Source organism: Neovison vison, chromosome 8 (assembly GCF_020171115.1).
Source record: "Neovison vison isolate M4711 chromosome 8, ASM_NN_V1, whole genome shotgun sequence".
NCBI lineage: Eukaryota > Metazoa > Chordata > Mammalia > Carnivora > Mustelidae > Neogale > Neogale vison.
This window is the reverse complement of record NC_058098.1, coordinates 30,157,237-30,184,609: the sequence shown is the minus strand read 5'-3', so window position 1 is coordinate 30,184,609 and position 27,373 is coordinate 30,157,237. Positions and strand designations below refer to the sequence as shown.

General features: G+C 37.8%; 1 protein-coding gene across 1 annotated transcript in view; it reads left to right on the top strand.

The window, feature by feature from the left end:
* RNF24 (ring finger protein 24) overlaps positions 1-27,373 on the top strand; it is a 103,556-nt gene that overhangs the window by 49,108 nt on the left and 27,075 nt on the right. The window contains exon 2 of the mRNA XM_044263392.1: positions 17,439-17,588. Coding sequence (XP_044119327.1) covers positions 17,446-17,588 — 143 coding nt within the window. The 5' untranslated portion in view covers positions 17,439-17,445. The remainder of the gene's footprint in view (positions 1-17,438; positions 17,589-27,373) is intronic.

The window sequence follows — 27,373 nt, the reverse complement described above, 5'->3', positions numbered from 1 at the left end:
ATTAAGGTCCCAAGGCAATTCAATGGGACAAGGGTTGTCTTTTCAACAAATAGTGCTAGGACAATTAGATATCCAACTAGGACATGTAAAATGATTAATTTAGACCTTTGCCTTGTGCCATATATAAAATGAATTCAAAATAGATCATAGAGCTAAAAGATTATATAGCTAGAACTGTATACTTGTAAAAGAAAACATAGGGGTAAATCTTTATGACCCTGAGTCAAGCAAAGATTTCTTAGATAAAACACCAAAAGTGTAAGCAATAAAAGTCAAAATTGATAAAATAAACATCAAAATTAAAACCGTTTATGCTTCAGAAGACACCATTTAAGGGAAAAGACAGGCCCATCACTTGGAGACAAGTTTGACAGGCCATGTATCTGATAAAGCACTTGTATCCAAATATATAAAAAACTCATACAACTGAATAATAATAAAAACAGTATAAAATTGGGCAGAGGATTTAAATAGGTAGTTCATAAAAGATGATATACAGTGGCCAAATGCACATGAAAAGATGCTCAGCATCACTAATCATTAAGGAAATGCAAATTAAAACCATTAGGAGATACCACTTCACATCCCCTAGGATGGCTAAAAGCACAAAGATAAGTTTGGAGAGGATATGAAGAAATTTGAACCCTCATACATTACTACTAGGATTGTATAGCCTGGCAATTCCTTCAATGATTAAACATAAAGCTATCATATTACCCAACATTCCACCCCAGGAATATACCCAAGAGAAGTGAAAACATATGTCCACACAAAATTTTCACATTGATGTCCATAACAGCATTATTCATAATAGCTAGAAATTAGAAACATTCCAAATGTCCATCAACTGGTAAGAGAATAAAGAAAATGTAGTTTATCCTTAAAATGAAACACTACTTGTCAATAAGAGTCTCATGCTCTACCGACTGAGCTAGCCAGGCGCCTGCTATTTGTCAGTAAAAATCAGGAACAAAGTACTAATATAGGCTATACCTGGAAGACATTAATAAAAGAAGCCAGCACAAATCATATGATTATACGGACATAAAATATTCAGAAAAGGGAAATGTTTAGAGACAAAGTATATTAGTAGTTACCTCGGGGTGGGAAAAGGGAATGACAGCTAATGGGTACATTTTCTTTGGGGATGATAAAAATAATCTGAAATCAGGTTATTGTGTTCATTGCACAACTCTGTTTACTAAAAATTATTGTAAACTTAAAATAAGGTGCATTTAAGTTGTATAGTACATAAATTCTATCTCAAAGCTAATAAGGAGAAAAAGATTGGGAACTGAGTATTTTGAAAATTGAAACTTTTAGATTATTGCAAGAAGGCTTCTCAGATGCTGAAATGGCATTTGGTATGATATGAAAGACATTGAAATGTGTTTTCAAGAGTTTTCATTTGAACATGTACATATATCATTATTGTTATTTATTTATACCATTATTTAATCCTTTATTTAATAAATATATCCTGGGCACATCCTAGATGCTAGGGATACCAAAATGATCAAAACACCAGATTCTGGTATCTGGGAGTTTCCAGTATAGTTGTGATGAAAAACATTAATAAAATCATGGTTAACTGTTTAATTACAACCTTCGGTAATAAAGGCTTTGATTTGATAAATCATATTGTCTTCCTTTTCAATAGAGCTAATTAAGGTAACTTTTTGAAACAAGTTGGACGTTAGAACGTCCCCAAATTTGTTAATGTGCCCCAGTTCCAACTATGTTTCCCAAATTTGCTTTTGGAAGCCCAAAATGTATCCCTCATTATTTAAAATGTTAGTTAAGTTCCTGGACCCAATAAAAAGCAGGCCCAAGAGCCTGCTTCTTATTCCACAGATAGATTTTTTTTTTAAGATTTCATTTATTTATTTGACAGAGATCACAAGTAGGCAGAGAGGCAAGCAGAGAGATAGAGGAGGAAGCAGGCTCCCTGCTGAGCAGAGAGCCTGGATGCGAGTTCCAATCCCAGGACCCTGGGATCACGACCCAAGCCGAAGGCAGAGGCTTTAACCCCCTAAGCCACCCAGGTACCCTCCATAGCTAGACTTTTTTAAAGGGCCATGCAGAAGATAGAAATGGAAATGGAAGAAAATAATTTTCTCTCGTTTTCTGGGAAAATTCCAAACTTGGGCAGAATTCTGAAGTGAATGACATTGTCATGTCAGATCTTTGAACACGTTTTTCTTACCTCCTTTCTTTACCACAGACCTGGCACTCAGTTCTTTGTTGAATTAGGCTAGAGTTTGGTGGTTTGGTCTTTTTTTTTTTTTTTTTTAATTTAAATTCCAGTTAGTCAACATATAGTGTAGTACTGGTTTCAGAAGAATTTAGTGATTCATCACATACTCATAGCACCCAGTGCTCATCCCAGCAAGTGTCCTCTTTAATGCCCATAATGCATTTAGTCCATCCCCCACCAACCTCCCTTCTAGCAACCCTCAGTCTGTTCTCTGTATTTGAGTCTCTTGGGGTGCCTGGGTGGTTCAGCTGGTTGAGAATTCGACTCTTGATCTCAGGTCATGGTTTCAGGGTCATGGGATTGAGCTCCATGTCAGGCTCCATGCTGGGTGGGGAGTTTACTAAAGAGTCTCTCTTTCCCTCTCCCTCTACCCCTGCTGCCCCCTTTCTTTGATATAAATAAATAAATATATTTTTTAAAGATTTTATTTGTTTATTTGACAGACAGAGATCACAAGTAGACAGAGAGGCAAGGAGAGAGAGAGAGAGAGGGAAGCAAGCTCCCCGCTGAGCAGAGAGCCCGATGCGGGACTCGATCCCAGGATTCTGAGATCATGACCTGAGCCGAAGGCAGCAGCTTAACCCACTGAGCCACCCAGGCGCCCAAATAAATATTTTTTTAAAAAGCCTCCCTCTTTTTAATCTTGTTTCCTTCCCTTCCTCATGCCCATCTGTTTTGTTTCTTAAATTCCACATATGAGTGAAATCATATATTGTCTTTCTCTGACTTATTTCACTTAGTATAATACTCTCAGTTCCATTCACATCATTGCAAATGACAAGATTTCATTCTTTCTGATTTCCAAGTAATATTCCACTTTGTATGTATACCACTCTTCTTTATCCATTCATCAGTCGATGGACATCTGGGCTCTAATCTGGTTATTGTTGATAATGCTGTGTAAACATTGGGGTGCATCTACCCCTTCAATCTGTATTTTTGTATCCTTTGGATAAATGCCTTGTAGTGCAATTGCTAGGTCATAGGATAGTTCTATTTTTAACTTTCTGAGGAAGCTCCATACGGTTTTCCAGAGTGACTTCCCCAGCAGTTGCCTTCCCACTAACAGTGCAAGAGGGCTCCCCTTTCTCTGCATCCTTGCCAATATCAGTTGTTTCCTATGTTGTTTATTTTAGCTGTTCTGACAGGTGTGAGGTGGTATCTCATCATGGTATTGATTTGTATTTCCCTGATGATGCGTTCAGCATCTTTTCATGTGTCCGTTAGCCATCTGAATGTCTTCTTTGGAAAAGTGTCTATCCAAAAAGAAAAAAGAGAATTGTCTAGTCATGTTTTCTGCCCATTTCTTAACTGGATTATTTGTGTCTTGGGTGTTGAGTTTGATGAGTTCTTTACAGGTTTTGGATACTAATCCTTTATCAGATATGTTATTTACAAATCTCTTCTGCCATTCTGTAGCCTGCCTTTAGTTCTATTGATTGTTTCCTTCACTATGCAGAAGCTTATCTTGATGAAGTCCCAATAGTTCATGTTTGCTTTCATTTCCCTTGCCTTGGGAGATGTGTCTAGTAGGAAGTTGCTGGGGCCAAGGTCAAGGAAGTTGCTCCCTGTTTTCTTCTCTAGGATTTTGATGGTTTCCTGTATTCAAAATCCATTTTGAATTTATTTTTGTGTCTAGTGTAAGAAAGTGGTCCAGTTTCATTATTCTGCATGTCACTGTCCAGTTTTCCCAACACCATTTGTTGAAGAGACTTTTTTCCGTCATTTTTTTCTGCTTTGTCAAAGATTAGTTGACCATATAATTCTGGGTCCCATTTCTGGGTTCTCTGTTCTGTTCCATTGATCTATGTGTCAGTTTTTGTGCTAGAACCAAACCATTTTGATGAATACAGCTTTGTAATCAGCTTGAAATCAGGAATCATGATGCCTTTCTCTTTGATTTTCTTTTTCAGGATTGCCTTGGCTATTCAGTCTTTTATGGTTCCATACAAATTTTAGGATTGTTTGTTCTAGCTCTGTGAAAAATGCTGGTGGTATTTTGATAGGGATTGCATTGAATGTCTAGATTGCTTTGGGTAGTATAGACATTTTAATATTTGTTCTTCCAATCTATGAGCATGGCATGTTTTTCCATTTCTTTTTGTCCTCTTTCATTTCTTTCATAAATGTTCTATAGTTTTCAGAGTACAGATCTTTTATCACTTTGACTGGGTTTATTCCTAGGTATCTTATGGTTTTTGGTGCAATTGTAAATGTGGTTAATTCCTTGATTTCTTTTTTGCTACTTCATGATTGATGTAAGAAATGCAACAGATATCTGTATGTTGATTTTATATCCTGTGCCTTTGCTGAATTCATGTATTAGTTCTAGCAAATTTTTGGTGGAATCTTTCTGGCTGGCTTGCTTTCTTTCTTCCTTTCTGGTTTTATTTATTTGAGAGAGAGAGTATGAGCTGGGGGAGAGGCAGATGGAGAGGAAGAAGCAGATAGAAAGGGAGAGGCAGACTCCCCGCTGAGGAAGGAACCCAACAAGGGACTCGATTCCAGGACCCTGGGATCATGACCTGAGCCAAAGGCAGACGCTTAACCAACTGAGACACCCAGGCACCCCTTTTGGGTTTTCTACGTAGAGTATCATGTTGTCTGCAAATAGTGAAAGTTTAACTTCTTCCCTGCCAATTTGGATGCTTTTTCTTTCTTTTTGTTGTCTGATTGCTAAGGCTAAGACTTTTTTGGTACTGTGTTAAGTAATAATGGTGAGAGTGGACATCCTTGTCTTGTTCCTGAGCATAGAGAAAAGCTCTCCGTTTTTCCCAGTTGAGGATAGTATGAGCTGTGGGTCTTTCACATATGGCCTTTAAGATGTTAAACTATGTTCCATCTATCCCTCCTTTCTTGAGGGTTTTTATCACACATGGGTGCTGTATTTGTCAAATGCTTTTTCTGCATCTATTGAGACAATCATATGGTTCTTATCCTTTCTTTTATTAATGTTGTATATCACATTGATTGATTTGGGACTATTGAACCAGCTCTGCAGCCCAGTGTTAAATCCCACTGGATCATAATGAATAATTCTTTTAATGTATTGTTGGATTTGATTTGCTAGAATCTTGTTGAGAATTTTTGCATCCATGTTCCTCAGGATATTGGCCTATAAATCTCCTTTTTGGTGGGGTCTTTGTCTGGTTTTGGAATCAAGGTAATGCTGGCCTCATAGAATGAGTATGGAACTTTTCCTTCCCTTTCTATTTTTTTGGGACAATTTGAGAAGAATAGGTATTAACTGTTAATTAAATAGCTGGTAGAATTCTCCTGGAAAACCACCAGACCCTGGACTTTTGTTTGTTGGGAGATTTTTGATTACTGACTCAATTTCTTTGCTGATTACAGGTCTGTTCAAATTTTCTATTTCTTTCTGTTTCAGTTTTGGTAGTTTGTATGTTTCTAGGAATTTATCCATTTCGTCCAGATTGCCCAATTTGTTGGCATATAATTGCTAATAATATTGTTATGATTATTTGTATTTCTGTGGTGTTGGTTGTGATCTCTCCTCTTTCATTCATGATTTTATTTACTTGGGACCTTTTTTTTCTGTAAGTCTGGCTGGGGGGTTATCAGTTTTATTAATTCTTTCAAAGAACCAGCTCCTAGTATCACTGATCTGTTCTACTGGGTTTGTTTGTTCCTAAGTTGTTTATTTCTGCTCTAATCTCTATTATTTCCCTTCTTCTGCTGGCTGTAGGCTTTATTTGCTGTTCCTTACCTAGCTCCAATCTGTGTAAGGTTACGTTGTGTATTTGAGAATTTTCTTGCTTCATGATGAAGGCCTGTATTGGTATCTTTTCTTCTTATAATTGCCTCTTCTGCATCCCAAAGATCTTGAACTGTCGTGTTTTCATTTTCATTTGCTTCCATTTATTTTTTTATTTTTTTCTTTAATTCCTGGTTAGCCCATTCATTCTTTAGTAGGATGTTCTTTAACCTCTTTGTGTTTATGGTCTTTCTAAATTTTTTCTTGTGGATGACTTCAAGTTTCATTAGTGTTGTGGTCTGAAAATATGCTTGGTATATTCTCAGTCTTTCTGTTCTTGTTGCAGGCTGATTTATGACCCAGTATGTGATCTGTTCTGGAGAATGTTCCGTGTTCACTCAAAGAGACTGTGCATTCTGCTGCTTTAGGATGAAATGTTCTGAATATATCTGTTAAATCTATCTGATCTAGTGTGTCATTCAAAGCCATTATTTCTTAGTGATTTTCTGCTTAGATGATCTGTCCATTGCTGTAAGTGGAATGTTAAAAGACCCCTACTATTACTGTATTATTATCAATGAGTTTATGTTTGTTTTTAATTGATGTAAATATTTATGCCCCCAATATGGGAGCAGCTAAATATATATAATTGTTAGATATTCTTGTTGGATAGACCCCTTGATTACAGTACCCTTCTTCATTTCTTGTTACAGTTATTGTTTTACAGTCTAGTTTGCCTGATATAAGTATGGTATTCTGGCTTTCTTTTGTCATTCATTAGCATGATAGATGGTTCTTCACCCCCTCACTTCCAATGTGCAGATGTCTTTGGGTCTAAATTGAGTCCCCTGTGAGCAGCATATTGATGGGTCTTGTTTTTTTATCCATTCTGTTACACTGTGTCTTTTGATTGGAGCACTGACATTTACATTCAGAGCGATAATTGAAAGATAAGATTTTAGGGCCATAGTGTTACATGTAAAGTTGGTGTTTCTGGTGATGTTCTCTGTTCCTTTGTAGTCTTTGTTGCTTTTGGTCTTTTTTCCCCCAAAGATTTCCCCATTAATACTTCTTGCAGGACTGGTTTAGTGGTCACAAACTCCTTTAGTTTTTGCTTGTCCTGGAAACTCTTTCTCTCTCCTCCTATTCTGAATGACAGCCTTGCCAAGTATTCTTGACTGCATATTTTTCCCATTTAGCATTTAGCACATTGAATATATCATGTCACCCCTTTCTGTCCTGTCAAGTTTCTGTGGACATGTCTGCTGCCAACCTTATGTGTCTACCCTTGTAGGTTAAGGATATTTGTCTCTAGCTGCTATCAGAATTCTCTTTAACTTTGTATTTTGCAAGTTTCACTATGATATGTCTTGGAGTTGACCTGTTTTTGTTGATTTCAAGAGTTCTCTGTGCCTCTTGGACTTGAATGCCTGTGTCCTTCCCTAGATTAGGGAGGTTCTCAGCTAATATTTGTTCAAATAAACCTTACCCCTTTCCTGCTCTCTTTTCTGGGACTCCTGTAATACAGGTATTATTATGCTTTGCAGAATTGTTGAGTTCACAGAGTCTACATTTGTGATCTCATAATTTTCTTTCCCTCTTTTCAGCTTTGTTATTTTCTATGATTTTATCTTCTATATCACCTATTCAATCCTTCCTTCTTTCATCCTTGTTGTGATTACATTCAGTCGGTTTTGCATCTCAGTTATAGCATTTTTCATTTTGCCCTGAATACTTTTTCGGTCTTTTATCTCAGCAGTCTCCTTGCTTGCTGGGGACAGGGTGGTGGGGTAGGGGTATTTGGACCTTTAACTAGATGTACTTTGATTTGTTTATTAATATAAGCCTGAAAAAGGAAAAAAGGCCTAATCCAAGCATAGGAAAAGGAGCAAAAAAGCAAACAAACAATAAAGTATAAGCTTGATTCCAAAGAATAATAAAGAAGGAAAAAAGAAAAGAAATAAGGAAAAAAAAACAAAAAAGCCTGATCCCAAAAAAGGAAATAATCCAACAAATGAACAAAAACCTATAAGACTGTTGCCAAAGAAAAAGAAGGGGGGGGAAAAACCAAAATAAAAATATTTTTTAAAATTTAAAAGGCTTGGTTCTATTTCCACCAGAACTGAGGCTGATGCTTTTGAGCACTCTATGATGGGTAGAACTGCTACATGCAAGGAGCATGTGTTGGTCTGAGAGAGAGGTCCTCTGTGCTGGCTCACAATCAGACCCGTCCTTATAAAGATGCCCCTGTGGGCTGTAGGGAGCAGAGTTTGCTGTAAGCAACTCCAGCCTCCACTGGAGGCTCTGTTTCTCTCTAAAGTCTAACTGTGCTGGGCTGTGGGGAGTGGTGGAAGATGACATCATCACCCCCGCCCTCTCCTCCCAGAGAGTGAAGGGGAATTCCCACTCCCCACTATTCAGGAGGCCCTCACAGAAAAGCAAACAATCTCCTCTCCTGTGTCCCAGGCTTTTGTCAGATCCCTGCCCTTCCTCTTTGTATCTGGCCACCGGCCTACCCAGCACCACAGTTCTGTTTTATCTCTGGCCAGTGGCTGGGATTCAAAACTCCAAATCTGGAGCACCTGGGTGGCTCAGTCATTTAAGTGTCTGACTCTTAATCTTGATTCAGATCTTGATTTCGGGGTCATGAGTTCAAGCCCCACCTTGGGCTGCAGGCTACATTAAAAAAAAAGAAGAAGAAGAGGAAGATGAAAAAGAGGAAGAGGAGGAAGAAGAAAAGACAAGAAAGGGAGGGAGGAGGAAGGAAGGAAAAGAAGGAAAGGAAAGGAAGGAAGGAAAGAAAAGAAAGGAAGGAAGAACGAAAGAAGAAAAAGGAAAACCTCCAAATCCTAAAGGGCCCAGCAAAGCATGGATTCGGATCTCCCCCCCCCCCTCCCCGGAGGGCTTTGCTGTGTACCAGGCACTGTTGTGTCCCAGAAAAGCACTCACAAGGCTGCACTTGGTGGCTGGAGTCTGTTGTGACACACAGCGGAAAAACTGCAAGCAGGTTATCTGCCTTCTGCCTGTGCCTGTTTTATGCTGTTGAACAGTCACTCAGTGGCTCCCAGCAGTCCTTTTGTCCTTGGAGAGGCAAATCCCCTCTTCCAAATGTACTCGAGGAAGGGGAGTAATCTCTCCCAGTATGACCCAAGGGATCCCCTCATCACAGCGTATTGTACGAACCCTATGCACTGCTCTCTTTCCTGCTCTCTTTCTCCCTGACTTTTCTCTGCAAAAAGGACTACCTCCATTTCACGGCACTGCAGCTTTTCTGTCCCCCAGTTCACAGCTCTGAATCTCACATCTGCGGTACTCTCTCTCTCCAATTGTGCAGATTGTTTTCTTAATCCTCAGATTGATTTCCTAGTTGTTCAAAATGATTTGATTTTGATCCACCTATGTTTGAGTGACCAGGCAAGCTCATGGTCACCCTGTTGTAACTCCATCACCTTAACACCTCCCTTTGGTGTGTTTGACATAATGTGACCAACAACCTCTACTAGTAAATGCTACTAACCGGGGAAGGAGATGAAGCTTGCCTGGTCAGGCCTCTTGCTTGCTATGTGGGCTTCTCCATCCTGGAGTAAATAGATCAATTTAAAAGATATAGAGGATTACAATGAAAAAGGAAATGGTAGTATACTGGCTGGAAACATATGCAAGCAGCATCACAAAGGTAATGTATCAAGAACAGAAGTCATGTATTTAGAGATCCAAAGAGTACTCGAGAGAAACTGTACCAAGCATTAACAAAGTAAAGCATAAAGTTCGAAGAAAGAGGAAAGTATACTCAAAAGATCAAAAATTCCAAAGATACAAAAACGGAGAATGAGTTGATGAGAATTCTCAGAATGTATTTGAGAAGAAAATATACTTTTTAAATAGGGAATGAAATAAAAGCAGCAAAATAAATGAAAAAAAAAATTCTGTTTAAGCAGTCCCAGGTGTTGATCATGTTATGTGTTCATTAGTTGTATTCTTTCCCACCAACAGATGTATAGGTCCATAGATGCAAAGGTGTTTTTTTTTTTTTAATGATTCTATGGAAATAAAAGGTGAAAATAATCAAAGAACAACAGCAGTGAAATAAAGAATTCTACGCATGTCCACTTCCTTTGTATTCCCTCCTGGCTTAATGAAGTAGCCCACCTGGGCTGGATTCTGAGTAGGACTTCTTTTCTCCTAGCCCCTGGAGACTTTCCCGTATCAGCAGATGCGTCACCATAAAAGGGGCTTCACTGTTTGATTCCTGAGCACCTCAGAGTTCTTATTTTCTCATAGAATTTGATTAGGACAAAACATGATGAATGGATCACATTTTATGTTTCTTCTGCTGAAGACTTGAAAAATAATAGGTGGAAGGAATGTGTTCCACTGAAGACTTAAAAAATGGAAAGGAACACCTGTATAAAGGATGTGATAAAAATTTCTTCCATGAAATCAATTACAACTTAAAGGGATAACCAGGAGTTCTGTATAGAAAGAAATACCAAGGGGTTAATCATAAAATTGATATATTCAAAGACAAAGTTCAGCTTTAAGAGACTATAATTGTATGGGGCGCCTGGGTGGCTCAGTGGGTTAAAGCCTCTGCCTTCACCTCGGGTCATGATCCCGGGGTCCTGGGATCGAGACCTGCATCAGGCTCTCTGCTCAGTGGGATGCCTGCTTCCCTTCCTCTCTCTCTGCCTACCTCTCTGCTTACCTGTGATCTCTGTCAAATAAATAAATAAAATCTTTAAAAAAAATTTTTTTAAAAGAGACTATAATTGTAGATAATATAAGTAGAGCAAACTAGGAATATAATGTGAAGTATTTTTTGTAACTGTTTGTTACTAGTCTTTCAGGGGCACTTGGATGGCTCAGTCCGTTGAGCGTCTGACTCTTGGTTTCAGCTCAAGTCATGATCCCAGGGTTGTGAGATTAGGCCCCATGTCAGGCTCCACGCTTGACATGGAGTCTGTTCAAGCTTCTCTCACTTCCTTTTCCCCTTCTCCAACTTGTGTTCATTCTCTCCAAAATAAATCTTTTTTTAAAAAAAAGAGCCTTTCAAGGACCTACTGAGTGACTAGAAGCTGAATATAAAGGAGTACATACTGTGTGATTCCATTTAACTAGGAAATTCTAGAATAAGGAAATTAATCTGTAATGATAGCAGTCAGATCGGTAGTTGGGAGTGGTGGTTAACTGCACAAGGGTACAAGGGAACTTTCTGGATAAATGGAAATGTTCTGTGTCTTGATTAGGGTTGTGGTAACACTGGGTTACCACAATGTTGGGTGTATTCATTTGTCCAAACTCTTTGACCTGTACACACAATATGGGTGCATTTTTTAAAGTGAATTATGTCTCATTAAAAAAAAGATTTTAAAAGTCTAAAATAATTTTTAAGTTTTTCTTGGACTTCTGTGCTATAAGACAAAAGTTTGTGGAGGTTTTTTTTCATAAATTGTAAAATACAGCAGTCAAATTATTGGTGTCTCTTTTTCTGAGCATTTTTTAAAATTTAAATTCAATTAGCCTACATATAGTACATCATTAGTTTCATATGTAGTGTTCAGTAATTCATCAATTGCATATAATACCCAGTGCTCATCATATCACATGCCCTCCTTAATGCCCATCACCCAATTACCCCATCCCTCTACCTACCACCCCTCCAACAACCCTAGTTTGTTTCCTATAGTTAAGAGTGTCTTGTGGTTCTTTTCCCTCTCTGATGACTTCCCTCCCTTCCCCTATGATCCTCTGTGGTGTCTCTCATATAACACATATGAGTGAAACCATATGATAGTTGTCTTTCTCTGATTGGCTTATTTTGCTCAGCAAAATACCCTCCAGTTCTATCCACATTGGTGTAGATGGTAAGTATTCATCCTTTCTGATGGCTGAGTTATATTCCATTGTATATATGTATACACCATATCTTCTTTATCCATTCATCTGCTGATGGACATCTCAGCTCTTTCCACAGTTTGGCTATTGTGGACATTTCTGCTATGAACATTGGGGTACTAGTGCTCCTTCAGAATCTTTGAGGTAAATACCTAGTAGTACAATTGCTGGGTCATAGGGTAGCTCTATTTTTAACTTCATGAGGAACCGCCATCCCATTTTTTCTGAGCATTTTTAAAGCAAAAATAGAATGCTAACTTCTGGGAAGGTGATGTGGTATTATCTGGGGAACAGGAACTGGCCTGGGAAGAATGTGGCTACCAAACACACTTCAAGAAACACTGTTGTTATAACCTTTCTGGCTGTGTGGTGCATTGTGTTAAGCTCAGGTCATCTATGCAGCCAAATCTTGTACTCTGTCCCTTTTGTATATTGGTGAGAAATCCCACTGCGCATAAAATACTCAGATCTTCCCGCCTCTTTCTTTTCTTTTTTTAATTTTTTTATTTATTTGACAGACCGAGATCACAAGTAGGCAGAGAGTTAGGCAGAAAGAGAGAGAGAGGGAGGAGGAAGCAGGCTCCCTGCTGAGCAAAGAGCAGGATGTGGGGCTCGATCCCAGGACCCTGGGATCATGACCTGAGCCGAAGGCAGAGGCTTAAGCACTGAGCCATCCAGGCGCCCCTTCTTTTCTTTTTTAATTTTTAATTTTTTTTAAAAGATTTTATTTGTTCGGCAGAGAGGGGGTACATGCACTGGTAGGGGGAGCAGGACAGGGAGAAGCAGGCTCCCTGCTGAAAAGGAAACCCAATGCAGGGTTCAATCCCAGGACCCTGGGGTCATGACCTGAGCCGGAGGCCAATGCTTAACCAAATGAGCTGCCCAGGTGCCCCTCTTTTTTTAAATAACCTGATTAAATGATTTGAAATTGAGACCAAGACTAGAGATATCAGGAGCTATGAATTTCATAAGGAGGGAAAGGCTTTTATGCAAATGAAATCAGAAATGTCAAGATCCAGCAGTTCTGTTTCTCCTCGTCACTCCCACAAGGAGCAGCTCCTAAATAATTTTTACATTTGTAATACCTAACAAAGTATGCTTATTACTAGGATGATAATAGTGGATTTTTTAAAAAGATTTATTCATTTATTTTAGAGAGCACACAGGTGAGGCAGAGGGACAGGGGGAGAGGGAGAGAATCTTAAGCAGACTCCCTGCTGCTTGCAGAGCCTTACATGGGACTTGATCTCCCCAACCCTAAGATCATGACCTGAGCCAAAATCAAGAGTCCACTGCTTCACCAACTGAGTTACAGTTGTGTTTCTCTTTTTTAAAAAATGACCTTATTGTTAAAGATTAACGCTCATGCTGAAAAGATATTATGATGAAAATACTATAAAACTGAAGTGTCACTAGACTAGGATTAACATCTTGAAACAATACACCATCTATTTAGACTATTGGGCCAAAATTTCAATTGTAGCTAAGCAATTAAATTATCAAAAGAATGGGAGAGGGGCGCCTGGGTGGCTCAGTGGGTTAAGCCTCTGCCTTCCGCTCAGGTCATGATCTCAGGGTCCTGGGATCGAGCCCCGCATCGGGCTCTCTGCTCGTCAGGGAGCCTGCTTCTCTCTGTCTCTCTCTCCCTCTCTCTCTGGCTGCCTCTCTGCCTACTGGTGATCTCTCTGTCAAATAAATAATAAATAAAATTTAAAAAAAAAAAAAGAATGGGAGAAAATTCCTAAAATATATTCTGCATCAGCTATCCGCTACCAACCCCACCCCTCTGGTAATAGGTTGTAAGGCGCTGCTAAGAAGGGAAAACTTAGACAAATCTCAGCAGCCAGGTCTCAGGAACACCGAGGTAGACATCTGTTCCCTCTTCTAATGACACTGCTACCTTTCATACTCTACATGTCAATGTACCTGTTCAGAATTCCTCAGGTTTGTTGGTGATGCCACCCAGTGCAAGGACTCCTGCAGAGCAACATTCTCACACCATTGACACACTCCCTGCTGGCCTATATTGATGGCTGCCTTTAGCCAGAGTAAGTTTCCAGTTCCTGCCTCTGGGGACCAGGCTGGCAGGCCACTTGACACAAAGCTTGGCAGCATGTGCAGAGGAGCTCCCTGAGAAAGGAGTTCTTGGTTTGGTGAAATCCTTCCCAGAGACTTGATCTTGGTCAAGGCTTCTTTTATGTTCTTTAATTTTTTTTTTAAGATTTTATTTATTTATTTGACAGAGATCACAAGTAGGCAGAGAGGCAGGGAGAGAGAGGGGGAGGCAGGCTCCCCACTGAGCAGAGAGCCCGATGCAAGGCTCGATCCCAGGACCCTGAGATCATGATCTGAGCCAAAGGCAGAGGCTTAACCCACTGAGCACCCACGTGCCCCTTATGTTCTTTTACTTAAAGTCACCTCTCCTTGTTATCCCTGCCAAAATGTGCTCTCACACACACATGCACTAAAACCTTAGTATTTTGTACTAACTCTTTCAGATACTTCAGTATCTGTGGTCTTATTTTATCCTTCCAGGAATCCCTTGAAGTTGATAGAATAGGCATTTTTCCACTTGAAAGATGAGAAAATGAAGATATAGATGGACCTATTACTGACATCTAGTTAGTAATATCCTAGGAACAACATCCAGAGTTGCTGACTGCAAACCTGTTCCTTTTTCTACAATACACACTTTCTGTTTCCCTGTTTCCTCTATTAAACCTTCCAGCATGGGTGTTTAATCTCTTATTTCCTAAGGTGAGAGTTATTTTACCAAGCCTTGTTTGTCTGGTGAGGGATATTTCTAAGGGACCAAGGACTGCCATCCAAGTCTTGACTATAACAAGGGTCATCAAGTGAGGCCTCTCAATGATGTGGAGATTAAGAGTTAAGTTTAGTGCAGCTATAATTTTCTTACAACACTCTAATGTATGTGCTAGATATATTCAGTAAAATACTCCTTAACTCTTTCCTTCCCTTCCAAGATGATCTGAGTGTAGGAAAGGGAAAATTATGTATCTGAGTAAAAAAGCAACTTGCAAAAAATTGCTAAAAGTTCAAGATTAAATATTACCCATTATTTTTGCATGGACGTTCTCAGAGAAGAGTTTCCTTGGGATGAAGTTGTCCTTTGCAGCTGTTGACTTCCTGGTATAAGTTATTAGAAGCTGGAAATTAGTAAGTAATAAGTTGTAGGGCACCTGGGTGGCTCAGTCGGTTGAGTGCCGACTCTTGATTTCAGCTCAGGTCATGGTCTCAGGGTCATGGGACCAAGCCTTGCCTTGAGCTCCATGCTCAGTGGGGAGTCTGCTCCCTCTCCTTCTGCCCCTCCCCACGCCTGTGTGCATATGCACTCTCTCAAAATAAATTTTTTAAAGTAATAACTCATTAGATATCACATATAGCCAGTTAGTATCTCAGTAGTATCTATAACTATATTCTTCTAGGAACCAAAAAAGACATAAAAAATCTTTAAACACTTTTTAAATTTACATTATATAAAAGATAGCAGTGTTTGGTAGGTCTTTGTTTTGTTTCAATTTTGGCAGTAGTCACTGTTATAATTCAGTTATCAGTACGTAATCTTGATAATCAGGCCTGGCAGTTGCTCTTTCTTTTGTAATGATTCACAATGAGGAGAAAAGTTCTAGTGAAAAGGTGTGATGAGCCACTTTATCACTAAAACTCATCATCCAATGGAGAGGTCAGCCTCCACTCATGGAATTTGAACTGTGTGGTGATCCGTTAAGTATTACCAAACAAATTGACAGAAATAGCCCCTTTTTAAAAGTGTGGACAATATTTGCTGTTTTCTGATTATAAAATCAATACAAAAGAAAGACCATAGAGCATATAGGCTATGGGTTCACTGGCTTTGGAGCTGGAGAAGGCTTGGCTGCCATACGTACTTGGTCACTCATGACTATGTGATCAAAACTCTCTAAGCTTTGGTGTCCTTATCTATAAAATGGGAAATACTACCTATCTATAGAGGTATTATGTGAAGATAAAATAAAGCCAGTAAAATGCTTAGAACAGGGCCTAACCTAATAAAGGAAGTTAAGAAGAAAATCAAAATGACTAGTAAACCACAAGCCACTGTTAACATGTTGACATGTTGGCTCTCAGGCTTTTTTCTGCTATACACACATATACACCAGTATGTACACATTTCTTTCAACTTTTTCCAAAATTGGGATTATTTTTGTCTTGTTTATTTTATTTTATTTATTTATTTGACAGATTACAAGTAGGCAGAGAGGCAGGCAGAGAGAGCGGGGGAGGGGGGGAATCAGGCTCCCTGCTGAGCAGAGAGCCCGGATGTGGGGCTCGATCCTAGGACCCTGAGATCATGACCTGAGCCGAAGGCAGAGGTGAATTGAGATATTTTATATATAATCTATAGCCTGCTTAAATTTTTCCCATGTCTCTTTTTTTTTTTTTTTCAAGCTGTGTTTATTTGGGGCACCTGGTGGCTCAGTGGGTTAAAGCCTCTGCATTTAGCTCAGGTCATGATCCTAGGACCCTGGGATCAAGTCCCACATCAGGCTCCTTGCTCAGCAGGGAGCCTGCTTCCCCCTGCTTGTTCTCTCTCTCTCTCTGACAAAATTAATAAATACAGTCTTTTTTTTTTTTAAAGGTTTATTTATTTGGGAGAGAGTGCATATGTGAGCAGGGAGGGGTGGGGGAGAGAATCTCCAGCAAATTCCCCCCTCATCCCCCCCCCCCCCGCCAGTGTGGAGCCCAATGCGGGGCTCAATCCCATGACACTGAGATTACGACCTGAGCCACAATCAAAAGCCAGGCATTTAGCCCATTGAGCCACCTGGGCTCCTCTCCCATATATCTTTATATTGCCCTTGACATTAAAATTTACTAAAACAGATTTTCATGACCTCATAATACTGTAACATGATTAAACATATTTAATCACTGCCTCCTTATGAGATTTGTTATTTCCAATATTTTATTATTAATGCTGCTACTTTTTTTTTAAGATTTTATTTATTTATTTGAGAGAGAGCACAGAGGAAGAGTAAGATGGAGAAGCAGACTTCCAGCTGAGCTGAGAGCCTGAGCAGTTTGAGCTTGAACTTGTTCATGTTTATTAATTCCTGGCATTACTTCAGCAAAATACTTTTTTTTTTTTTTGAGAATTTGTTTATTTATTTGTCAGAGAGCACAAGAAGGGGGAGTGGCAGGCAGAGGTAGAAGCAGGCTTCTTGCTCAGCAGTGCCAGACTCAATCCCATGACCAGAGCCAAAGGCAAACACTTAATGGACTGAACCAATCAGGTGTCCCAGTGAAAATACCTTTTAATGAATGAATATAACCTGTAAAAGATTTTTAGGTAGGATCTCAAGCTTATAGAATAGTGCCAGGTACAAAATAAGTACTCAGAAAATATTTTTGGCATGAAAATTAGATGAATGGCGAGAATATTAACTCTATCATATTTGTTTCAGATGGTGTCAAGTCTTAATATCATTGCCTTGTATACATACAAAGATAATGCTATCTTGATTCTTAGTCTTATACCCTAATTTTTTTCCATTCTTTTCTACCCTACAGTTTATCCATGAGCTCGGATTTCCCACATTACAACTTCAGGATGCCTAATATTGGATTCCAGAATCTGCCTCTCAACATATATATTGTGGTTTTTGGCACTGCTATATTTGTCTTCATCCTCAGTTTACTCTTCTGTTGCTACTTGATTAGGTAATCAATTTTCATTCTTTGTTACTTCAGACTACGTTAAACAATCAATTATAAATCAGTTCTTTGCCCTTATGTTAAAAAATTATGTAAGTGTGATAATGAGCAAATTTTCTTTTTTTTTTTTTAAGTTTGCTTATTTAAGCAATCTCTACACCCAGTGTGGGGCTCAAACTCACGAACCCAAGATCAAGAGCTGCACACTCCTCTAACTGAGCCAGCCAAGCACCCCAATAATTAGCAAAGTTTCTAAAATTAAGGTTGCTTAACATTTTAACCTTCTGCGTGTTAGTTACTTATCAGTAAACACCTTTATAAAGTCTTCAATCCTTCCTGCTGATGAAATGTTTTACTCTAGAGAAGAAAATTGTCATTTATTTTTCTAATGTATTAGTACTTGGTCTAGGTACACTTATGTCATTTTCTGTTCCCAAGATTTAATCTACATTCACAGATTTCAGGGTATTTTTTCAAGAAGGGTATTACATCATTGTCAGCTAAAGTTATTAGGGATCAGAAAACATTGTCCAAGACAAGATCTGAGCCTTTAAACAGGTTCTTGTGATCTCTTAAGATTTCAAGCTCCTTTGGTCAGGTGTTCAGGTGATTGATTATCTACATAAAACACTAAATATTCAGGGCACCTGGGTGGCTCAGTTGGTTGGGTCTGCCTTTGATTTGGGTCATGATCCCAGGGTCCTGGGATCCCATGGGTCCTGCGTTGGGCTCCCTGCTCTGCACGGAGTCTACCTCTCCCTCTTCTGCCCCTCCCCCTACTGCTCATGCCTCTCCCTCTTTCTCACAAATAAATGAAAACTTAAAAAAAAAGCCACTAAATACTCCACAAGCTCTACAGCACATATACAGATAAGTGACACCTCACTTGAAAAGGAGTAATGGACTTGGCCAGTAAAGATTCACAGTTCACTTACTTATAATTATTTAATGAAGCATCTTCTTCTTTTAAGTTTTTAGATAGGATCTAATTTTCAAAGCCAAAACTCAGACTATAAAAATTCGTAAACTATATTGTTCAAAGAGTGTTATAAGTAAGAGTAGAAAAACTGGGTTTTACTAAACAACTACACTTCTAACAATTTTTAGTATTTGCATAATATGTGATTATGGTCAAGATAAATACCATCAACAGATATCTTTCAGCAATAATTAATTGTTTCCACCAGTGGTCACTCACTGATGGTAAAATTCAAATACTTTTAGTGTGTATTTCCAATATTCTGACAAGTGAATTTATATTCTTCATAAAAAGTGAATCTTTTTTGAAGCTCTCACAAAATACAGTCACCTCTTATCTCATAGATATGCTGGTTGGTTATGATTTTTAGGTCTTTATCAGAGTAATGAACACTTTAGCTTGTGTAATTATAGCATTAGGAAAAGATTTTTTAAAAATCTATTTCCATAAATGCCTTCTTTCTAACATTTCTTTAATAATAGTTTGATAGGGGCCCCTGAGTGGCTCAGTCCCTTAGGCATCTGCCTTCCACTCAGGTCATGATCCCAGGGTAGTGGGATCAAGTCCCACATCAGGCTCCCTGCTCATCGGGAGTCTGCTTCTCCCTCTGCCCCTCATCCCATTCATGTGCTCTCATGCACGCTCTCTCGCTCTCTCTCAAATAAATAAAATCTTTAAAAATAATAATAGTTTGATAAATTTTATATAAATATTCAGCTTATTTTTTTTAATTAAGGAATTACCCATAGCAAAAATAGGTCTTTGTAACTTTAAAATAATTATCTCTGTGGAAGATGGCAGAAGACTGCTGATTTTTTGTTGTTGTTCCTTTTCTCAGACCTACTAAATTTTTTGGCAATTCCCCTATAGATAGTGGTTTTTAACTAAGAAATTTATTAACTTAATATTTGAAACCAAATTATATTTTAAAAGAAGATAAAAATAATAAAACATAACAAAATATCTTTAAAGGTTTATTATAGAAGGGGTTTTATATATGTAAAATATTCTAAAGTATTGTAAACTAGCTCATAGTATAATTTTTATTACTATGTCAAAGAATTAATTAAGCCTTTAACCTTCATGTTTTAAGAAAAACACTAATATACCAATTGTGATTCTGTGTAAATTTTTTGAGAAATCAGTTGTGAAACACCATTTTACCTCATTGTATTCCTTTTTTTTTTTTTTTAAGATTTTATTTTTTTGACAGACAGAGATCACAAGTAGGCAGAGAGGCAGGCAGAGAGGGAGGGGAAAGAAGGCGCCCCGCTGAGCAGAGAGCTGGATGCGGGGCTCAACCCCAGGACCCCGAGATCATGACCTGAGCCAAAGGCAGAGGCTTTAATCCACTGAGCCACCCAGGCGCCCCATACTTCATTGTATTCCTTCTAATAACCAGGCAAATAGGTAAAGAGAAAGGGAAAAAATGATAGCGTTGTTTTTACATTATTATTACACTTCTTTTTATCCTTTCTGTATGCTTATTATTCAGCTAACAAAGCAAGTGGGGATCTGCGACACTAAAAAAAAATTACCTTGTCTAATCAAAGAAGCCAGTCAAGTTTAAACATTTTTAAATTTCATTTCCAAATCAGTGGTACCATTTTGAAAATTAAATCATGATCTAAGGACCTTTCCTGATGATCCCAGTTTGTTACTTTTAACCTTTTGTATGTTAAATTTGGATTTAACAAGTCCTTTGCAGTTAATCCGGAAATTCATGGATTCGGCTCTTTTAAAATGATCCAAGCCCATTTTTTAACATAACTTAAAGTCTCTAGCACCTTTCCAGGAGGCTCTTCTGTTCTCACACAGAGAGATCCCTCTAGTCACACCAGACTCATCAGAACCTTAGGAGGAACACAAGAGTACAATAACAGTCTTATACAGTACTGTAGTATAGAATCTTCTGCCCATGATAGCGTTAGGAATAGATCACTACTGGAACACAAAAAGAGGACATCTTACCTTGCTAGCAATGATACTGCTTTATAATGAATAATATAATATTCTGTTATAATATAATATTCTGTTATTTATCTCTGCCCAGATAAATATTTGTCTGTTTTGCTTACTGTATCCCAAACACTCATAGCAGTGCCTGGCAGAATACTGGCATTTAACAAATGTTTGTTGGGTAAATGAAAGAATGGTGTCTCTAGTAGGAAGTCATTAGATATGCATAAAAGTAAAAAATCAAGAAGCAGCAATATAAGAAAGGTATTTAAAGACATGGAAAGAAACATCAAAATAGTAAGCTAAAAGGGAGAGGGCAGAGGGCTTATTTTTTTTTATTACTAACCTTGTAGAACTATATATGACTTTGGAAACTTGTGCATATATAATTTTGATAAAGTCAAAAACTGAAATTACAGGGGAGATTGTGAGTTATCTAATAGAAATTATAAGGTATTGAGCCAAGATAATGATAGTAGAGCCAGAGAGGTTGTTATGGATGTTTGTGATGGATGGTTGTAAGTAATATTTGTCAGGAGAAAATGAACAGAATTTGGTGACCAGACATTAATGATGGGCAGCTCAGAATTTTTCCTGGACTTCTGGTTGGCAGCCAGGTCAATAGCAGTCTAGAGACAGAAAATGGATAGGCAAGTTTGGGGTGGAAGTATAATAGATTCCGTTTTAGACATGGGAGGACTGAGTTTCCAGTGTAATAGTCAAACTGTTTAGTACACAATTGGATATATAGATCTAAAGCTTATAAGAAGTCTGGTCTCAAAATAGGAGGTCATGTAATAATAGGTAGAGGCTAAGGCCAGGAGTGTCCCCTAGAGAGAATGTGTATAGTGAAATAAAATAGGTACAGGACCAAATCCTAGGAAAATTTTGATATTTAAGAGGAGCCCATAGAAGACACTTGGAGGGGATAGCAGAAGATAGGCAGAAGATCATGAGACCAGTACCCCATAAGTAGGGTTTCAGTGGATTGAGTCAGTTGTGTCAGCTGCTTTCGTGGATGTCCAGTAAAAGAAGAACTGAAATGTTCTTATTACATTTGATAATTAGGTTTGCATCTATAATTTTAGTTAGGAAAGTTTTAGTAGCGTGGATACAGGGGTGATGAAAGGTGAGCTGTAATTGGGCAAAGCCTAACCAGCAGGTGAAAATGGATATAAGAAATATGACCTCCTCTCTGAAGAATCTTGGCTGAGAAAACATTAGGTTGGGGTGGGGGTGTGGTTTGCTGTAGAATCAAGGGACTATTTTGGTGTTTGTTTAAGAATTTGAGCATATTTGTAAATATATATATATATAATATAAATAATATTAAGGAGAATGAGCTAGATGTGGAGGATTTTAAGAAAGAAGGAACCATGGAGGTAAGAAGAGACTCCCATAAAAGTTCAAGTGGCATTTGTTCTAAGCAGAAGATACTTCTTAAGACAGAGATGAAAGTAACTGTGGAAAATGATACACATGTATAGAGCTTCCTCAACTTGTAATGGGATTTTGTCTCAACAAACCCATGGTAAATTGAGAATATCTTAAGTCAGAAATGCATTTAATACACCTAATCTGCTGCACATCATAGCTTAGCCTAGCCTACCTTTATGGGCTCAAAACACTTAGGTTAGATTACAGTTAGGCAAAATCATCTAACACAAAGCCTATTGTATAATAAAGTGTTGAATATCTAGTGTAATTTATTGACTACTGTACTGAAAGGGAAAAACTGAAAGGGTTGTATTGGTACAGAATCGTTGTAAGTGTACAGCTTGTTTACCCTCATGATTGTGTGGCTGACTTGGGAGCTGCAGCTACTACCATTGCCCAGCATCACAAAAGAGTATCAGACAGCATATTGCTAGCCTGGAAAAAGATCAAAATCCAAAGTAAGGTTTGGATTTTGATCTTTTTCCAGGCTAGCAATATGCTGTCTGATACTCTCTTGTAGGACTTTACAAGATACAGGATACTCTCTTGTAGGACTTTAGCACCATCTTAAAGTTGAAAAGCACAAAGTCAAGCCATGTTTAGTCCAGGACTTGTGAGTATGTGAAACCAGAGAGCTTTCATATCTGATAATCTCTTTCTTTCACTTTAAAGTAGTTGAAAATTATGTGGCAGGGAGTGGTAGGATAAAGCTTGAAGAGAGTGGCAAGAATTTGAATTACCACTGTATGGAAGCTTAGCATACTGAGAATGAATAGGTAGAATTAGAAAACAAGTGGAGAGTCTAAACTGAGAATGGAGACCACAGATTTATTGTGGCCATCAGCTATACAGTTTTATAATTTTCTCCAGCACTATGCAGATTTTTTTTTTTTTAAGATTTTATTGATTTATTTGAGAGAGAAACAGTGAGAGAGAGCATGAAAGAGGAAAAGGTCAGAGGGAGAAGCAGACTCCCGGTGGAGCTGGAAGCCTGATGCGGGGCTCTATCCTGGGACTCCGGGATCATGACCTGGGCCAAAGGCAGTTGCTTGACCAACTGAATCACCCAAGCGCCCTACTATTCAGCATTGTTAATTACACCCTCTTAGATACTTCTTTAGGAATCAGTATTTATTCAGCACTTACTGTCTTTCAGCCCCTGTGCTGTGCACTGCAGTTGAACTAGGTAATTTTATTATCTTTATTTTACAGAAGTTAAATAATTATCTTACTGTCACACAGATAAAAATTGGTTAGAGCTGAGACTCAAACCCATTTGTATCTGACCCCAGAACATGTTCTCTTAACCTTAAACAATAATCAGTTGTGTTTATTGGGCTTCATTTCAAAATAACAATTTTAGAATTTCATAATCACTCTTAAAAGACAGATTTGCATTTGAACCTGGAATTTTTTAATGAAGGCAGTACCTATTTTGCTTTTCTTCTAAATAGTGGATAACAAACTATATAAGAAAAAGGAAATAAAAGTATTATTCCCCATTCTCACCTCTCTTCACCAAGTAAGTCACAATCTGTATTACTAGTATGTTTCCTGGAAGGAATAGCAAAAAGGTAACTGTTAAATGTGTAGCAAATGGAAAATAAAACAGTTTAATGTAAAATATTAGGTAATTAATGGAACTTAGAGTGAAGGAATGATCAGAAAGGTGAAGTTAATTTAAGGAGGAGTTCCTAGAAGCGATGAATTATGAACCATGGATTAAAGAAAAAGGTGAGCACAAATTGGTTTATGCTGTGGTTGGATATAATGATGCTTTGGAAAAATATGTAGATCCAACTAAAAGAGTCAAACAAATATGCAGATCCAGCCTCATTTTAATGAACTCTAATGGAATTCATTTTATTCTTTACATGAAAATGTACTGAACACTTTTCTTGTAAAACAAGCAGACAAAAAGAAGCAGTAAGGATATAGGTGATTTGAACTATGTGAGTAATAAATTAGACCTAAGAAAGAGAAATTTATAGTTTTAAAAATATATTTTACAGACAGGCTGAAAACCAGTTATATGTTTTCCTTTAATAGAGCTTAAAAAAAAAAGCCAATTAAATCCAAAAGAAAGTAGAAGAAGAAAATTAAAAACCCAGGCACAGAAATCAATGAAATGGAAAACAAATGTATAATAAAATCACTGAAGCCAAAAGCTGATTCTTTGGAAAGATTAACAAAATTAATGAATCTCCAGAAAGAACTGATTAGGAAAAAGAGGAAAAAAAACATAAATTACTAATATCAGAAATGTGGGGCCCCTGGCTAGCTCAGTCAGTAGAGTGTGTGACTCTGGATCTCAGAGTACTGAGTTCAGTCCCCTTATTGAGTGCAGAGATTACTTAAAAATAATCATTTAAAAAAATCATTTTTTTTGATTTTTAAAAAAATGAAAAAGAGAACAGTACTATAAATCCTACAAATATTATAAGATCAAAATGTATATTATGAACAACTTTATGCCAATAAATTTGAAATTTTAGTTGAATTGGATATTTTCCTAGAAAAAAATGTAGTGCATCAAAACTGACACAAGAAATGGCATTTAAGAAAACCCACAATTAACATCACACCCAGTGGTGAAAGACTGAAAGCTTTCCCCCTAAGATCAGGAACAAAACAAAGGTACCTGTTTTCACCAAGGCTGTTTAGCATTATATTAGCAGTTCTGGCCCGAGTAGTTAGGCAAGAAAGGGAAATAGAAGGCATCCAATTGGAAAGAAGCAAAACTATCTTATTGCAGATGACATGATTCTGTATAGTATTGGCAATCCCATAGAATACATACACACACACACACACAAAACTCTAGACCTAACATATTAAGCAAAGTTTCAGGGTACAAAATCAATACACAAAAATTGGTTATGTTTCTATACATCAGCAAGGAATGATCTGAAAAGAAAATAAACAATCCATTTACAATAGCATCCAAAAGAATAAACTTCCTAGGAATAAAATTAACCCAGGAGGTAGAAGACTTGTACATTGAAAACTACAGAACACTGCTGAAAGAAATTAAAAAACTTAAATAAATGGAAAGGCATTCTGTTTGTTTATGGATTAGAAGACTTAAGTTAGCAGTACTTCTCAAAGCAACCTACAGATTCATTGCACTCCCTATCAAAATTCCAGTAGCCTTTTATATGGAAAAACTGACCCTCAGCTGATCTGGAACTGCAGGGGGCCCTGAATAGCCAAAACAGTGTTGAAAAGGAAATGATTTCTTAGATTTGACATCAAAAGCACAAGCAACAAAAGAAAGAATAGATAAGACTCACAAATATTAAAAACATTTGTGCATCAGAGAACATTATCAAGAAAGTAAAAATAAAGGAGGAGCCTGTGTGGTTCAGTCAGTTAAGCGTCTCTTAATTTCAGCTCAGGTCATGATCTCCGGGTCATGAGATTGAGCCCCATTTCAGACTCTGTGCATGGAGTCTGCTGGAGATTCTCTTCTCCCTTTGCCCTCACTTGCATATATTCTTTCTCTCTCTCTCTCTAATAAATAAATCTTTTTTTTAAAAAAAAAAAGGTAAAAAGATTATCTACAGAATGGAAGAGAAATATTTCCCGTTCATATATCATTTTTTTAAGATTTTATTTATTTATTTGACAGAGATCACAAACAGGGAGAGCAGGAAAGGGAGAAGCAGGCATCCCACTGAGCAGGGATCCTGATGTAGGGCTCCATCCCAGGACCCCAGGATCATGACTTGAGCTGAAGGCAGACACTTAACCAACTAAGCCACCCAGGCATCCCTTCAATTCATATATCTGATAAGGATTTAATAACCAGAGTATATTTTTTAAAATTTCTAACAACTCAGTGATGAAAGACAACTGAATTTTAAAATAGACAAATAAATAAATAGCCATTTTCCCAAAAAGGATATATGAATGGCCAAGAAATACATGAAAAGATGTTCAAATAGAACATCTGGATCTCATCTTTATGATCATTGATCATAAAGGAAGTGAAAATTAAAACCACTATGAGATCCACTTCACAAGTACTAGAATGTTATAATCAAAAATATAGAAAATTACAAGTGCCCTACCTAGAAACGCGTAAAAAGAAAGAAGATGTAACAAACAGAGGAATATATTGTGTTCATAGTTTGGAAACTTAGACTTGCAAGATGTCAGTTATTCCCACAGTTGATCTATAAATTCTATGTACAACCTCAGTTAAAATCCCAGCAGAGAAAAAAAGAAAAAGAAGAAAAAAAAGAGAAAAAAAGAAAAAAAAAATCCCAGCAGATTTTTTTGGAAACTGACTACCTCTTAAAATTTGTATGGAAGTGCAGAGGATCAAGAATAGCCAAGACAGTAGTTAAAAGCAGAGCTTGAGGACTTAACACTATCAGACCCGAAACTTGTTTCAAAGCCCCAGTATTTAAAACAAAGTGCTATTCATCTAGCACTCAGAATTTGGTTTCTAAATATTATTCTTTAATAAAAGGAACCAAGACTCTTTCGAAGAAGTGTTAACCACTTCTACAACTGGGGCATGGGAAATACAAGATGAGCTTGGAACACCTTTTCATACGAGTAAGCAAGGACATGCATGGAAAAGGGTAAGGGCAAGCTGAAAGGACACGAGTCAGCCTGGTGGAGCTCCTAAAGGCCAAAGCCAGATCAGTTTGAGCAACAAAATAAATAATGATCTTACTGAATTATAACCCCTAGACTAAAACAAATATCCACAAGTTACTACAGATATAAATAAATAAGGAAGATGGGACATCTCTTCCATACAGAAGAATTCCAATTAATATACTAGGATTAGAAAACTATAAAACTATCACCATGTAGCCACTACAGTAACTTTTGCAAGCAAGATGGGTGCTAAAATCAGTGGGCAAAAGTTTGAGGGGAAAAAATAGGGTATTTGCATAGTTTCAACATCTCTCCTGCAAGATATTGATTGATCAGTCACAAAGAGTGATTTTCACTTTCACAAAAAGTGAAAAAAGTCACTTTTTTCTTTTTAAGATTTTATTTATTTATTTGACAGAGATCACAAGTAGGCAGAGAGGTGGCAGGGAGGGGTGGGTTGGGTGGGAGGGGCAGGAAGCAGGCTCCCTGCTGAGCAGAGAGCCTGGATGTGGGGCTTGATCCCAGGACCCTGAGATCATGGCCTGAGCCAAAAGCAGAGGCTTAACCCACTGAGCCACCCAGGCTCCCCAAGGGAAATAGTAACTTTTACAGTGGAGAGACCCAGTAGACACTGCCATAACTAAATGATCATGGCTAATGTGTCAAAATATTGAAAGTCAAGGGAAAACTAAAGAATTTTCAGGGATTGGAGGAGACTAAGGAGACCTAAATAGATGCAAAGTAGGATCTTAGATTGGATAAAAGAACAGGAAAAGGACGTTAATGAAAAAAAAAAGTTTGA